General features: G+C 35.6%; 1 protein-coding gene across 4 annotated transcripts in view; it reads right to left on the bottom strand.

Annotated features, from left to right (window-relative positions):
- Dmd (dystrophin) overlaps positions 1 to 13259 on the bottom strand; it is a 2293239-nt gene that overhangs the window by 432734 nt on the left and 1847246 nt on the right. For all 4 annotated transcript variants that reach the window (XM_029473189.1, XM_021152893.1, XM_029473188.1 and 1 more), the window contains exons 56-57: positions 10903 to 11075; positions 2530 to 2686 (exon numbers count right to left, since the gene is read on the bottom strand). In XM_029473189.1, coding sequence (XP_029329049.1) covers positions 2530 to 2686; positions 10903 to 11075 — 330 coding nt within the window. The remainder of the gene's footprint in view (positions 1 to 2529; positions 2687 to 10902; positions 11076 to 13259) is intronic.

Raw genomic sequence — 13259 nt, 5'->3', positions numbered from 1 at the left:
GAGAGAGAGAGAGAGAGAGAGAGAGAGAGAGAACAACAACAAAAACAAAACAAAAACAAAACAAACAATTGGTCAAGGGTGAAGGATGCTAGGGGAGAAATGACTCATTATACTCAACATTAGAAAGACAGTTATCTTGTTAGTCTTATATAAATGGTATAAAAATGGTGAGGAGAGGAAGCTAAGAAATGAATTGGAGTTGATAATTCTCCTTCCCAAAGACAGAACACCTATCAAAAATGTCAGTATCAGAAACAAGAAACCCTCTTTTGAGTTTTTGGTCCATGTCCCAGGTAGGATTGCTGTGATAAAATACCCTTGCCAAACCAAGTAAGGAGAAATGGTTTATTTGGTTTATATTTCTATACTATAGTCACTGAAGGAAGTTAGGACAGGAATTAAAGCAGGGCAGGTACATGGAGTCAGGCGCTGATGCAGAGGTCACAGAGGGGTGCTGCTTAGTGGCTTGCTCTCCATGGCTTACTCAGCCTGCTTTCTTTTTTTTTTTTTTTTGGTTTTTCGAGACAGGGTTTCTCTGTATAGCCCCGGCTGTCCTGGAGCTCACTTTGTAGACCAGGCTGGCCTTGAACTCAGAAATCCACCTGCCTCCACCTCCCGAGTGCTGGGATTAAAGGCGTGCGCCACCACTCCCGGCCTCAGCCTGCTTTCTTATAGAACCCAGGGCCATCAGCCCAGGGATGGTCCTACCCATGATGAGCCAGGCCTTTCTGATTCAATCACTAATTAAGAAAATGCCCTACAGGGTTGCCTACAGCTTAATCTTATGGAAGCATTTTCTCAGCTGAGGCAGACTCTTTATTCTCCAGTGACTCTAGCTTGTGTCCAGTTATAAAACTAGCCAGCATAGTCAGGGTTGTCCAAGAGACTCTCAAAACCTACAAGTTATTGCTATTGCCCTTGGCTGCCCATCTGCATGAATGGAAGGTATGTCCCTATTGCTGAAGGAGCAAGCTATGCACTTCACAAAGAGGGCCCAGAGACCCCCTAACCTGAAACTCTCCAGAAGGCCTCCTCCCTGAGGACTAGAAAAGCAATCTTCCAAATCAGGGAAACATCCAACAGTCCTATCCAGTTATGACACCTATGAATCACAATGGCCAACATTGCTCCATAACCTTAAGGGTACAATAGTGGCATATATGCCTTGGCAATAACTTATAGCTCTCCAAATGAAATTAAGAATTGTTAAACAAGAGGGAACCATACTTGGTGCTGGAAACCTAGACAACTGCCCAGGGCTAGTGAAGTCATAGATTGTGGAGGAGAAACTACATTCACCAGTTTATTAGACCAGCATAATCCCTAACAACAATCTAAACATCTATCCTTACACCCACAGATAAGTGTAATTCTCACCCATTCCCAAGAGAATTTCTCTTAGTAACAGACTAAGACAATAACAGAAAACAACTACTGACTGAAATGCAGAGTTGTGGAGCTCTCCTGGTAGATAAATCTACAAAACAGTCCAAAATCTAAGGATCAGTAACCACTAAGGAAGATGGGTAGGAAGATTGTAAGAGTCAGAGAATCAGGGAGTTTTCAGTGATATTGTATCAACTAGTAATATTAGAAGCTACATCCATTAAATGTCATTAATATGAATGCCTAAACATGAGCGGAGCAAGAACAATAAACATGCCAAAAGGGACAGGAGAAATCCCACAAGGCTTCAACCCTACACAAAGAACTACAGGAAATTAAAAAAATGCTAAGAATGGAAGCAAAAGTCTTGTCCAGAGAGGAATATGCCAATTGGTTGTCTCATACGTTATGGTCATATCTGAAAACACATATATGAGTTACTATATACAGACTAAACAGATTATATGTATGAAAAAGTAATGAAAAATAGGCCATGAGATTGAGAGAGAAAGGAGGGGTATATGAGAAGGTTTGGAGGGAAGAAAGGTAAGGGAGAAATGATAAAATTGTAATATAAAAAGCTAACTAAGTGCAATGCATGGATCTCATTTTGATTATTTAAATACAACTGAAAACTTAAAAAATGTTATATGTGAGAAAAACAAATATGAATATTTGATATGATATTTTACAGTATTATAATACTACTGTATTTACTTACAAAGAGCAAGCCCTTCTTTTTTGAGATACTTCCAAATATATTTAAGAATAAATGGAACATGACTGAGATTTACTTCAAAACAACAATGGAATGAATAGAGGCATAGAAGAAATAAGAGTGTCCATGAATTGAGGATTGTTGATATCTTGGAAAGCTCATGAATGTTTTTTATAATATTCTGTCTACTTTTATAAATATTCAATATTTTCCATGATAAGAAGTGTTTAAAAATAGACAAAAGGGATATTACTAATGCAGATTTTTTGACATTTAAAATAAAATGGGTGTGGATTATTTATAATTAACCATTGGATAAAAGGAGTAAAAATATTTCACTCCATTTAATTTTTAATCAAAAACAATTTTAAAATAGTCATTTAATGCTTACTATGTATAAGTCATTAGTCTCTAAAGCATCCTACCCTATGTATATCATTCTGCTTCTGAACTGCTGGGAAATCACCACCGATGGGTGCCTGACGGCTCAGTTCATCATCTTTCAGCTGTAGCCAAACAAGAAGTTCCTGAAGAGAAAGATGCAAACGCTTCCACTGGTCAGAACTGGCTTCCAAATGGGACCTAAAAATTAACAGAAGCAAATGGTGTCAGAATAGCTACAAGTGTAATTAATGAGTCTTCCATTGCATTGTTTGGATATTGCCATAATACACACCTATCAATAAAAATCTATCAGATTTGGGGAGTCATGAAATGGGGTGGGGCTGTTCTCTTGACAATTTTGAGGAAAGGCCACATTCAGGCATATGCTTCTTTCCACGTGCAGAATTCTGAGACTTTTGACATAGTCTCCACACTGGAACCAAATGCTTTACCATCCTGTTTCTGTCAGTGAGTTTTGGTGTTATGAGTAGAAAAAGACTTATAACCAGTGACTAATAAAATCCCTCAGTTTTCATATGACTCATACTGGAATTCTTTCTGCTTTGTGAAATGGAAAGGCCTCTCCCTGCATTTCAGCTTTTCAGTTTCTCCCACCCTGGGCAGCCTTTTCCTTTGACTCCTTCCATCTGCTATCTGTTCCTTTTACTCTGCTTCCCATATGCTTCCCTTGTCCCTCTGCCCCTCTTGCTTCCTTTGCACCTGGGATTTGATTTTTAAGTTCCAACATTTTTGCATTATTTCCTTTGTGTAAAAGGTATGGAGATAACAACTCAGTGGAAGAGAAAAATCAGACATTTGTCAGAAAGCTTCCCCCAAACATGAATTATTTAAGCAGGAGAGTGAGTGCTCTCCCATCAGCTGTGTTTAGGACATGTTAATCCTTAGAAGCTGTGTAAGAATATACAAATGAATGATCTGTGCTATAAAGCCCACATTTCATTTGAGGAGGAGAAAGTAAATGAATAAAATAAATCATCATCCAGAAAACAAAGGGGAAAGTTACAGTGCTTTATCCTCAGGTCAATCTGCAACCATGATGCACCATTTACATTTTATCAGCAAGCACTAATGAATTCATAAAAATTAATGCTGCCTGTAACATAAATACACTAAAGTCTCCAGGGCTGCCAAGAAATACAACGTAAAGCACCCAGGTTGAAGAACATTTCCCTTGTCTATTCAGTAACTTAGCCTGACATTTCCAATATAACTCTCCTTCTGGACTTAGAATTACTAGATTATGTACTTAATACTGAAATTAAATTGTCTTAAATTTTCTGAAAGATACTCTAATGAAGACATAAAAGTCTTTAAAAGGTGCAAAGAAATGTTCAATTCAAGGAATATGAAGAAAGCAACTGAAAAAAACCCCACAAAGTTATAGGAAGAAAGTATTAATTTGAAGGATTGTTTATGATTGTGATAAACTAAAAACCCACAAATATTCAGTGATAAGGACTTTATCACATCTATTAAGATAATGTCATACACTGAAACCCTGTGCAATATTTAGTATGGTGACCTAGGCAGATTTTAATGCATATGGAAAAAGAAAGTGTGTTCCAAAAAGGAAGTACAATCTTTTTCATTTTGTGAAAGATAGGTGATAGGTTTGTGAGTAGATAGGTATACCTTTGTAAGCACATGCTTAAACTATGCATGGTAATTTCTGGATTGACAACCAGGTTTTCTTTCAGGGGTAGATTTGCAATATTTTCTTTCATCTTTGTACTTTTCTAATACGTAAGAATGTTAATTCTATAATACATGATGCAACTATGTTAAAAATGTAGACTTTTACTACTTGTGAGAGAAATTAAACAGCTCAACTCTTTAATAGTATTATTATATAACAAATTAACCACGTTGTATCATGCTATGAAACCACTATATATATGCAGATTGTATATGGTATAGAGGTCAATTCTTTATTTTTCTGTTTCTTCTTCCATCTAGAGTCATCATTTTTCTCTGCGAAGCCTAACTGAGAATTCCTAATTCAATATTTTAGCTATTTAAAGAGTATAGTGAGTACTGGTCACAGGATTCTCTACAATGTTTGACATTCAGAGCTTGGCTCCATGGAAGGGGAAAGAAGCAATCAAGCAGGACATTTTGACAGGGATGCAGATAGAGACATGTGGAATAGCAGTCAACAGCAGCAAAGACATGGGTTCAATACATATTTAAGTCATAGGAGGTATTGGGTTGTGACGGGGAAAAGAAAAGGAGATAAAGATGCTCAATGCCTGTCTTCCATTTACTTTGTAGTTAAAGCAAATTAACATAATAGAACATTCCAAGAGAAAATCCAGGATCTGGGTGACAGGACATGTCTTAAGGTATGGAATTTCTTAATTTAAAATGTTTGATATTTAAAAGACCCAGCTTCTTCGTTTTCAGCCTTCTTGTTTAGGTCTCTTTGTATAAACCAGGCCAGCTGTGAACTCATAGAGATCTGACTGCCTCTGCTTTCTGAGTGCTGGGAGGAGTGCAGTACCACTCCTTGCTCATCTTAACTATGCATCTAATAGCTAATAACAATAATAGTTAATAATAACAGTTAATAATGACCCCCATTTTCCCTCCAGTAGATGGGACATGAAGGCAAAAGGCTAAGCAAAGGAACTGAGGAGTGGGTTCGAGATGAATTAGTCAGAAAATCATATCTAATTTAAAATAATTCTAAGCTGTAGTTCTCAAATTTCAGTGTACACAAGCATTTAGGATAACTCATCTGAAATCAGATCTCCAGTCTTTCCTTCCAAAATCTAAGCGATTTTAAGGAGTCCCTTCCCAGCTTTTCAGCTGAGCCTTCACAACTCAGAAACAATTCCTTAATATATTTACTTTGAGTTCTTTAATGCTATATGTGGGTCTAGGAAAAAGGTTGCATCTACTTGGCATGATCTGAAGGTATCTAAATATAAGGAAACTGTATTACATTGTATAGTACTTTCCTTTAGCATATTCAGCTTTTGAAAAAGTTCTAAGATATGTTTAGTTTATATGTTGGAAGAAGCTGTTTATTGTACCTTTAGTTGTACAACTAAAGGTACCTTTAGTACCTTTAGCATCAAATACTTCTGAACAATCAGCTTGTTTGTGTGTTTGGAAAGCCATCTCCTGAAAGTAAAGATTTGTAGCTGCTTCTCACTTTCTGTATTTATTTTATTTTAATTTTTCTGCAAAGGATGCTAGGATTAAGATGAATTCAACTCAGCTTAACCAAACACTCTGTTTTGTAATTGAGGGGAGAAGCATGACTAGAGGTCTAAAGACAACTGCTGAGCCACATCTGTTATATGGCCATATTTACATTTGGGAATTGAGAATTACAAGTCACCCTTAATAAGAAAAACCTTTAAGCATCCTGGTTTTATACATTCTAGGGAAAACTGACTTCTTAATGGTCAAGTGCACTTTATCTATCCCTATCCACTGAATACAAAACAAAAGAGATGATTTGAAGAGGCCCAGTTAGCATCTATGCATTCTCTAATATTCATCTTTATTACTGAAGAGAAGAGCTTGGGGACTATTCACCTCTAAAAAGACAAGTGCTGATGTTTGAAATTTTTTCCACAAATTATAAGGTTTGGGTAAAATACAGAACTTTTCAGTGTACAGGGATGTACTGCTTGATATTTACAGAACTCTTCAGAGACAGGATTCTAAGAATTATACAGATGATAAAGTGGTTGCTATTTCTCTAGATACAGATATTTCAAATACGATTTGGTTGATGCCTAGTTTGAAATCCTTAATAAAACTTTACTCTGAAAAACACAATTCTTAAAGCAAATTGTGCTCTATTGAATTCATTTTTCACTTTGACTTCCTTTGTAAAGCTAGTGATATATCCCTGTGCATCCTGGGTGCCCCTGTGTAATACAGTAGCACTTAAGTCGACAGAAAGAAACAGTACAGATGCAGAAATAATAAAGAACTACAGAAATAAAGTGGGAGCTGTGGGGCTTTAAATAAAGACAGAGAATTAAATTAAAAAAGAAGTAAACCTTTTTTTCCCCTCCTCGTTGGGCCTTGAACTCCAACTTCCAACATAATTAACATTCCAAGAGTAAGAGAAAGGTCAGAGATGGTCAGTGTCCAAATTGTTCTTATTCCCCCTCAAAAGTAGATGAATCTTCTTCCCTTTGCTTTTTGTTCTCCACTATAGAAAAATAAAACCCCCAGTTCTAACTGCTAATACCAAGAGATTTATTGTTGCTGAAGAATTTGGTAGTGTTCCTGACTCTTAAACTAATATGCAAAATTTAGCAAACAGGAAATTCATACAGTTTTTACAAGTTTTTATCCACCAAGCATAAAAATATGAAATACAAATTTGCTGAAGTCTTATCAATAACATATTAAGTAACCCTCATACTAAAACATATATCCAATGTTTTATCTGAATACAGATTAAACAAATCTTCATAAATACTGCTTCTGTCAAAAAAAATTCTCTTGACACTTCTGAATTTTTTAGTAGTTTTAAAGTCAAAGTGAAGTTTTGTGGATATGGGCTATTTTAGCATGAAAAATACTTTCCTTCATTAATCATCTTCCTGTTGAAGTTTCAGTTCTCATTCTGTGTATGTAAGCATACATATACATTTCTATATGTAAGTAAAGATATTATTTGATTTCCATATTGATTGCTCTATGGAACTGAGTTATCACTGATGTTTGCTTACTAGTCTATCTTGTGTGATATGGTAATGTGTATGGAAGAGATAATTCACTTTTCTTGGATGAAACAGTAAGTTTGTACTGTATAATTTCAACCACTTTTTCCTCAAAGGCATTCTATTTATTTTAATAGCATATTTTAAGTATAAATCAGTGCCATGCCAATATAAAAATCAAGGAGCTGGGTAGAGGAACAAAATTATCAACTGCTTGCTGAATAAGCTTGGGAACCTTTGCATCCCTAGCATCCACATTAAGCCAGGCATAGTGGTATATATCTGTAATCCCTGGCCCAGGGAAGCAGAGACAGGTGTGTCCCTGAGTTTATTGGCCATACATTCTAGCCAAATTGATGCACTTAAGGTTCAATGAGATAATCTGAGTCAAAAAATTAGATGGCAACTGAGGAAGACAATGTCATTGACCTCTAGCCTCTTGCACTCATGGATATATACTCACAGGCACAGGTGAATACATATATGTGATCATTGACACACAACACACACACACGCGCACACACACACACACACACACACACAGTGATGTTTCTGGATTGAAAATGCATTATCTCAGAATTTTAGACTTGCATAGCATTAAAGCACTTAAGCAATTAGCTCAAGATTACATGTTAAAAGATTTAGAAGAGAGAACAACTCTTGTGTAGAAAGACTATTCTTTTAGACTTAATTTTGACTTTAAACATCTTTTATTTAATTTAGTGGAAGCTGACAAACATGAAACAGCTTATGGATACCTAAAGAAAATTGGTGTATTGTGTATGTATGTGTGTTTGTGTCTGTCTGTGTTTGTGTTGTGGGTTGAGCCAAAGATCTTATTCATATCAGACAAGGTCTCTACCATATACTTAGTCCATATACTTAGTCCTTCAAGTATAAATTCTAGTGGTTTGGGGAAGAACTGGTGAAAAACAGCCAGAATAGAAAATACAAGTAGAGAATTTGAGTCAAATTTCAAAGACTAAGGGAAATTGTGTTCCAAACATGAGAACCAAGCAGTATGTGTCCATACTGCATCTCTCACAAGTTACAGAAAACTGCTAAAAATCAAACTGCATTGGAAAGCAGAATATAGTTGCTCAGAACTCCTTGTTGTAGAAGAACTAGAATGTTGCTTGGTGAGAAAGATACAGGATGGGAGTGGAGCATAAGAGCAACAAAAGAGAAGAGGTTAGCAAACAAATGGATGAGTAATATATGTGTACATGATCAAAAATTTTGAACTAAGGAGCAATATGATAGAATTTGTGTTCTATGTAGAATATTTTTGCATAACTGTTGCTTTCATTTTCTGAAATACATGAATGATTTCTGATGCTCTCACAAAACAATGAACACCGTACATTTTTGAGTATATAATGTGCTAGAATCTATAGAAGCAGGGTTGTTTTCTCAGGATATTTTGAAACATTTTTTAAAAATTGTAGTGACATTCAATATGAAAAATATTCCAATGGATAATCATCCTAGTGCTCCTTTATTTTATTTTATAATCTCTACCTTTGCTGTGCTACTGCTATGGAATGAGTGAGACCTCTACTTCGGTCAAGTGTCAAGATAAACTAAAGTATGTAGATGTAAAGAATTCCTTGCTTCTTATAATTGAGAACTTATAATATATTCTAGATTATTACAGAGACCTATTTAAAAGCTCAAACCATTCATCAGAATATTCAAATTTCAGAATTCACAGCATCTTCCATAAGCTAAGGTAACAGTTTTCTACTTGATTAATCATAGTAACAATTAAATGGCAGTAGTTGGCATATGGCAAATTTCTGAAAATGAAGAGGCCATATTTTGCCGACACCCTGTTTGACACTTTCAATTCTATTATTTCATCATTTTCACATAAAGGAGAGGAAGGCATCAAGAGACTTCTGCAACAATAGTCTCTTTTATTTTTCTTTCCTGCAATAGGGGAATCATGTTCTTTTCCTTACTCATCAAAACATTTTCAGTTCATATTTTATTATTTTTAAGGACAGATGTTACAAATATGGCTGAGGTCATTACACTCTTGGACTGCTCTTAGACGTTTAAATTGTAGAGAACTAATAGAGCCTCTCTATAATTAAAATGCAATATTCCATTGTTGCCACCAACTCATCACGAACACATAGATTTCAAAAAAAATATGGGGATAGCTCTGAGATTAAGATGAGATTCTCAGAGGCTAGGGTGCAAACTTGAGGAAAAGCTTTGCATACATAAAGCCTTTCTGTCCTTTGAAATCTGTTTCTCAATCCAACATTTTCAATCATGATGATTTTATTTGTGAAAATTTCCTTCTTTATTCAACCCTACAGAATACTCTGATGACTAAATGCTCATATGATGAAGTTAAATTCACTTTGAATAGGTCTTGAACATGCCACTTGTTAACTGAGTCACTTTTGGAAACCCATTTAACCTCTCTGCTCTCATTTTTTTTCCAAAGGCTAAGACAGTATAAGAATGAAATCTACCTTTCATGGATGCTGATAACATCACATGAGTCAAACACTATTAAATGCTTAAAGCAATAGATGGGATATACACATACCCTCTGGTAGTTGCTAGCATTATCATTGTTTCATAGTGGATATATATATATATATATATATATATATATATATATATATATATTTTTTTTTTTACAAAACTGCTTTCAAGTTAATAAATTTCAGGTCTTCATCTTCCTTATGAGGGATGTATGATGAAATTGCAGATAATTTAGGAGAATGATAAAGAAGGAGGGAAAGATTTTTTTAAATGATCAGACTAACTCAGAGTAGTAAATACTCCCACTATTGGATACCTTCTTTTCAAACTATTGAGTTCACTTGTCCTTTCTACCGATCTTTACAACCACTCCTTCTATATGCACTGATGAAAGCACAAACATATTTTAAAATTATTGGATTAGGAAAAACAATTACTCAGAAAGCATGGAGCTTGCTTTTCCTTCCCACATTTCCCAGCTTCTTAGGTACCACCGGGCTCAGTAGAGACCAGCTCAGCTCCTTTGTCCCTCTATATACCTATATCAGCCGTACAAGGATTCTGAGCTTCCCCTTTACCTTCTTTAGCAATGATGCAAGGTGCATCCATTCACTTTTCAAACAAGCTGATTTGGCAAAGGAGAAAGCTAAGTGCAAAATCTAAAAGTTCAGTGACCCTCCAGAGAATGGGCTTCAACAAAATCTAAGAGATATCAAGTGACAATAAATGGCTATAATCTTCTTAGCTGCACAAATTCTGGAGAGTGTGTCTTTAAATTGTTGGTTATATTGTCCTGCTTTAAAAGAATCTCCTTTGGTTATACATTTAGAGATGCCAAAGAGAAAATTCCATAACAAATATTCACTAATTTTATTGCTTTTTGTATGACACTATGATACACCAAGAGAGAACTCTGAAATCAGGACCTCAGTGCTCCTTTTTAAAATTTACTCTATCATAATATATGTCTCTCCTGTGGTTATAAACAAATCCCATTTTAATCTAAACTGAACCTGCAAGTATCATCTCCATTCCAAGCAAATGAATGATTCATTTATTCTAAATAAAGTAAATCATTTTAAAATGGAATGATTTACATGTGAGATAGTAGCTACCTGTGCTAGAAAAATGAGGAGAATTTTGCCATCTTTATTCACATCTGGATCCCCAACCCTCCCCACCATGATCATTGCCTACCTAATGTTGAGAGACTTTTTCTGAAGTTCACTCCACTTGAAATTCATGTTGTCCAAACGTCTTTGTAACAGGGGTGCTTCATCTGAACCTTCCAGGGATCTCAGGATTTTTTGGCCATTTTCATCAAGATTGTGATAGATATCTGTGTGAGTTTCAATTTCTCCTTGGAGATCCTACCAGAAAGCAATAAAACACATTCAGAATTACCAAACAAAGAGACTTGCTGGGAATGTGAATTTGAAGAACTAAAAAAAAAAATTATTAGTTCAAAAGAAATTCTAGCTTGGCAACTAATAAGAAAATATGTCCTGAATAATGTTTTTGGTGTCCTGCCTTGCCAAGTTATTATAAATTAGAATTAATATACAGATAGCACATTTCACAATTTAAGTTATCTAGCCCATGTATAAAATATTCTGATATACACATATATGCTTTATGAAATAAAATGATGTGGTAAAGTAGATACCAGTGGTAATCATTTCGCTGCAATGAGTCAAGTTATATTTTCAATGAATGTATTAATCTATTATATTGATTGTGCCCATAAGATCATGAAGAAATGCATAAACAATGTTCAACTTTGCCCAATGCCAGCACATTAATGGGACTCAATGAGACAAGAGCATCTTCTTGAAAACGCACAGCAGTTCACCTTGGTACTATGGCATCATAGATATATCAACATCAAACAATGATTACTAAGCATTCCCATTTAAAATACCATCATATTTTCAGACTTGACAGGTAAAGAGTCCATAGGACCTTGGTAATGGTTATGACAAGAGTTATGACATTAAGTTTCATTTGTATAGACACAGATAAAAAAATCATAATACCTTTACATGATATGTCTTCCTGTGCAACATTTTCAGCTTGAACCGGGGACTACAGCACTGATCCTGTTGCATAGCAAACCTAAGAAAACCCAGAAACCGAATGGGCCCTGCTTTAAAAGACTAACTTTGCTTACATTCTGTAAGAATGAGTTTACAGAATGAGTTTAAGAGCACAGCCTGGACAGTCAATAATCATAATCGGTCACTTTGTACTCCCTGCTTTAATAGTAGCCAGGCTTGTGGATGTGGGAGGGACCTCAAAGAATAGAGGCCTGGAATATGCAACTGACAGTTTATATTAAACAGCCAACTTTTCTTATCACTTTGTCATAATAAGGCAGAGACATTATAAATTCATTTTATATATGTGGTTCCCTCCTTGTTTCCAGCAGAACAGTCAAAGCCAAAGGAACATTCCTTAGAGAGCTGCCGGGTACCAGCATTCCATTCTGCCTACACAATGAATGGAGGCTTTGTACATTCTTTTACTTGCTCTTAGAGACTTGTATGCTTCTGTTCAACAAATTTAAAAATTCATTCTGAAGCTCCGACAAATTGGATTGATCTGTGTGACTGAAAAAAAAATTCCTTCCCTCCCCTCTGTCTCTTACTCTTTCTAAAACTGAATTAAATGACTCTGCTAAAATAAGAGGAAAGGTGGCAGCAATAACGTGTTAGTAATCTTGAAGAAGTGGCTCATGTTTCCAGCCACAGTCACTTTAAATGCAGAAGTTTGTGTGCAAGGTAGAAGGACAATGAATGTTGCTTGTCACTATTTTTGGCAGCCAAAGTAGGCCTGATGGACTCTGAATACTGGAAGGGGAATCCAGATGGGATGACCTCAGACACTAAAGGAAGGGAAATAATAAAACAGATGGAAGAGCATCTATCCCTACCCCACAAAACTTGGGGCTTTTTCAAGAGGTTATAGCTGGATTTCAAAATCAGAAAATATAGTAGAAAATTATTCATGAGTTTCCTGCAGCATGGAATTTAATCAGATAGGTATCATTTCCAGGATTTTCTTCTTTTTCTTTCTGTCTCTCTGGGACACTAGGGTACACCACCATCATCATGCCCAACACCCCCCTACACACACACACACACACACACACACACACCACACAGGATTCCACTATGTTATCCAGGTTAGGTTAGGTCTCATGATCTTCCTGATTCAGTGTTTGAAATTTTAGTACATACATGCAGCACCACACCCAGATTTTTGTTTTGTCATTTTTAAGTATATAGGATATACCTAATTTACCATTTCTTTAGAAAAGGAGAAAGGTGAGCTAATTATCTCAATAATTCAGGATAGAAAATCAGATTTAACTTTGAGAGCATTCCCTCACTTGTCTCCCTCATGTTACTTTTATAGTCTTTGTTTGTACACAACCTAACATTTCTTTCCAGAAGATATATTCAGACAAACGAAAATAAATATGGATATATTCAGGAAATGTAGTTGATATTCTCTCTCTGTCTCTCTCTCTTTCTCTCTTTCTTTCTCTTTCT

The sequence above is a fragment of the Mus caroli genome, chromosome X, assembly GCF_900094665.2.
Source record: "Mus caroli chromosome X, CAROLI_EIJ_v1.1, whole genome shotgun sequence".
NCBI lineage: Eukaryota > Metazoa > Chordata > Mammalia > Rodentia > Muridae > Mus > Mus caroli.
Note: the sequence above shows the minus strand (reverse complement) of the source record. Positions and strands in the feature narration are given on the sequence as shown.